The following is a 427-nucleotide window of genomic DNA, read 5'->3' on the forward strand; positions in this document are numbered from 1 at the left end:
GCCGAGATAGCCTCCTGCTGCTGCTGCTGCTGCTGTCTGGTGTGGTCCTGAGCTGCTTCGTTGTCTGTCTTGGGAGGAGATGGGACTGCTGCGCTGCTGCTGCTGCTGCTGCTGCTGCTGCTGCTGATTTTCTGTGGCCCATTTGTGTGTCTCTTGTCTGTCTCTCCGCTTTGCCTGGGAGCTTATGGTGGTGCTGGTTTTGCTGCTGCTGCTGCTGCTGCTGCAGGTGAAGCCGGACGAGACGGACGCCATCAGCCCCCCTGCTGCTGCTGCAGCAGCAGCAGCAAAGGAGACGGAGACGCAGCAGGGCAAGGAGACAGCAGCAGGGCAGGCGCGGGGCAGCCGCAGCGCGTCCCCGCAGCCGAAGGAGGAGCAGCAAAGTGGAGAGTCTGCTGCTGCTGCTGCTGCTGCTGCTGCGGGGGCGGAG

At 63.9% G+C, this 427-nt stretch overlaps 1 protein-coding gene across 1 annotated transcript in view; it reads left to right on the forward strand.

The window, feature by feature from the left end:
* The window catches only part of ETH_00037270 (uncharacterized protein), a gene marked incomplete at both ends in the record, with an annotated part of 3833 nt that overhangs the window by 2497 nt on the left and 909 nt on the right, over positions 1 to 427 (forward strand). The window contains one exon of the mRNA XM_013375250.1: positions 227 to 387. Coding sequence (XP_013230704.1) covers positions 227 to 387 — 161 coding nt within the window. The remainder of the gene's footprint in view (positions 1 to 226; positions 388 to 427) is intronic.

The sequence above is a fragment of the Eimeria tenella genome, genomic scaffold (genome assembly GCF_000499545.2).
Source record: "Eimeria tenella Houghton genomic scaffold, Eth_scaff2602, whole genome shotgun sequence".
NCBI classification, from domain to species: Eukaryota; Apicomplexa; class Conoidasida; order Eucoccidiorida; family Eimeriidae; genus Eimeria; species Eimeria tenella.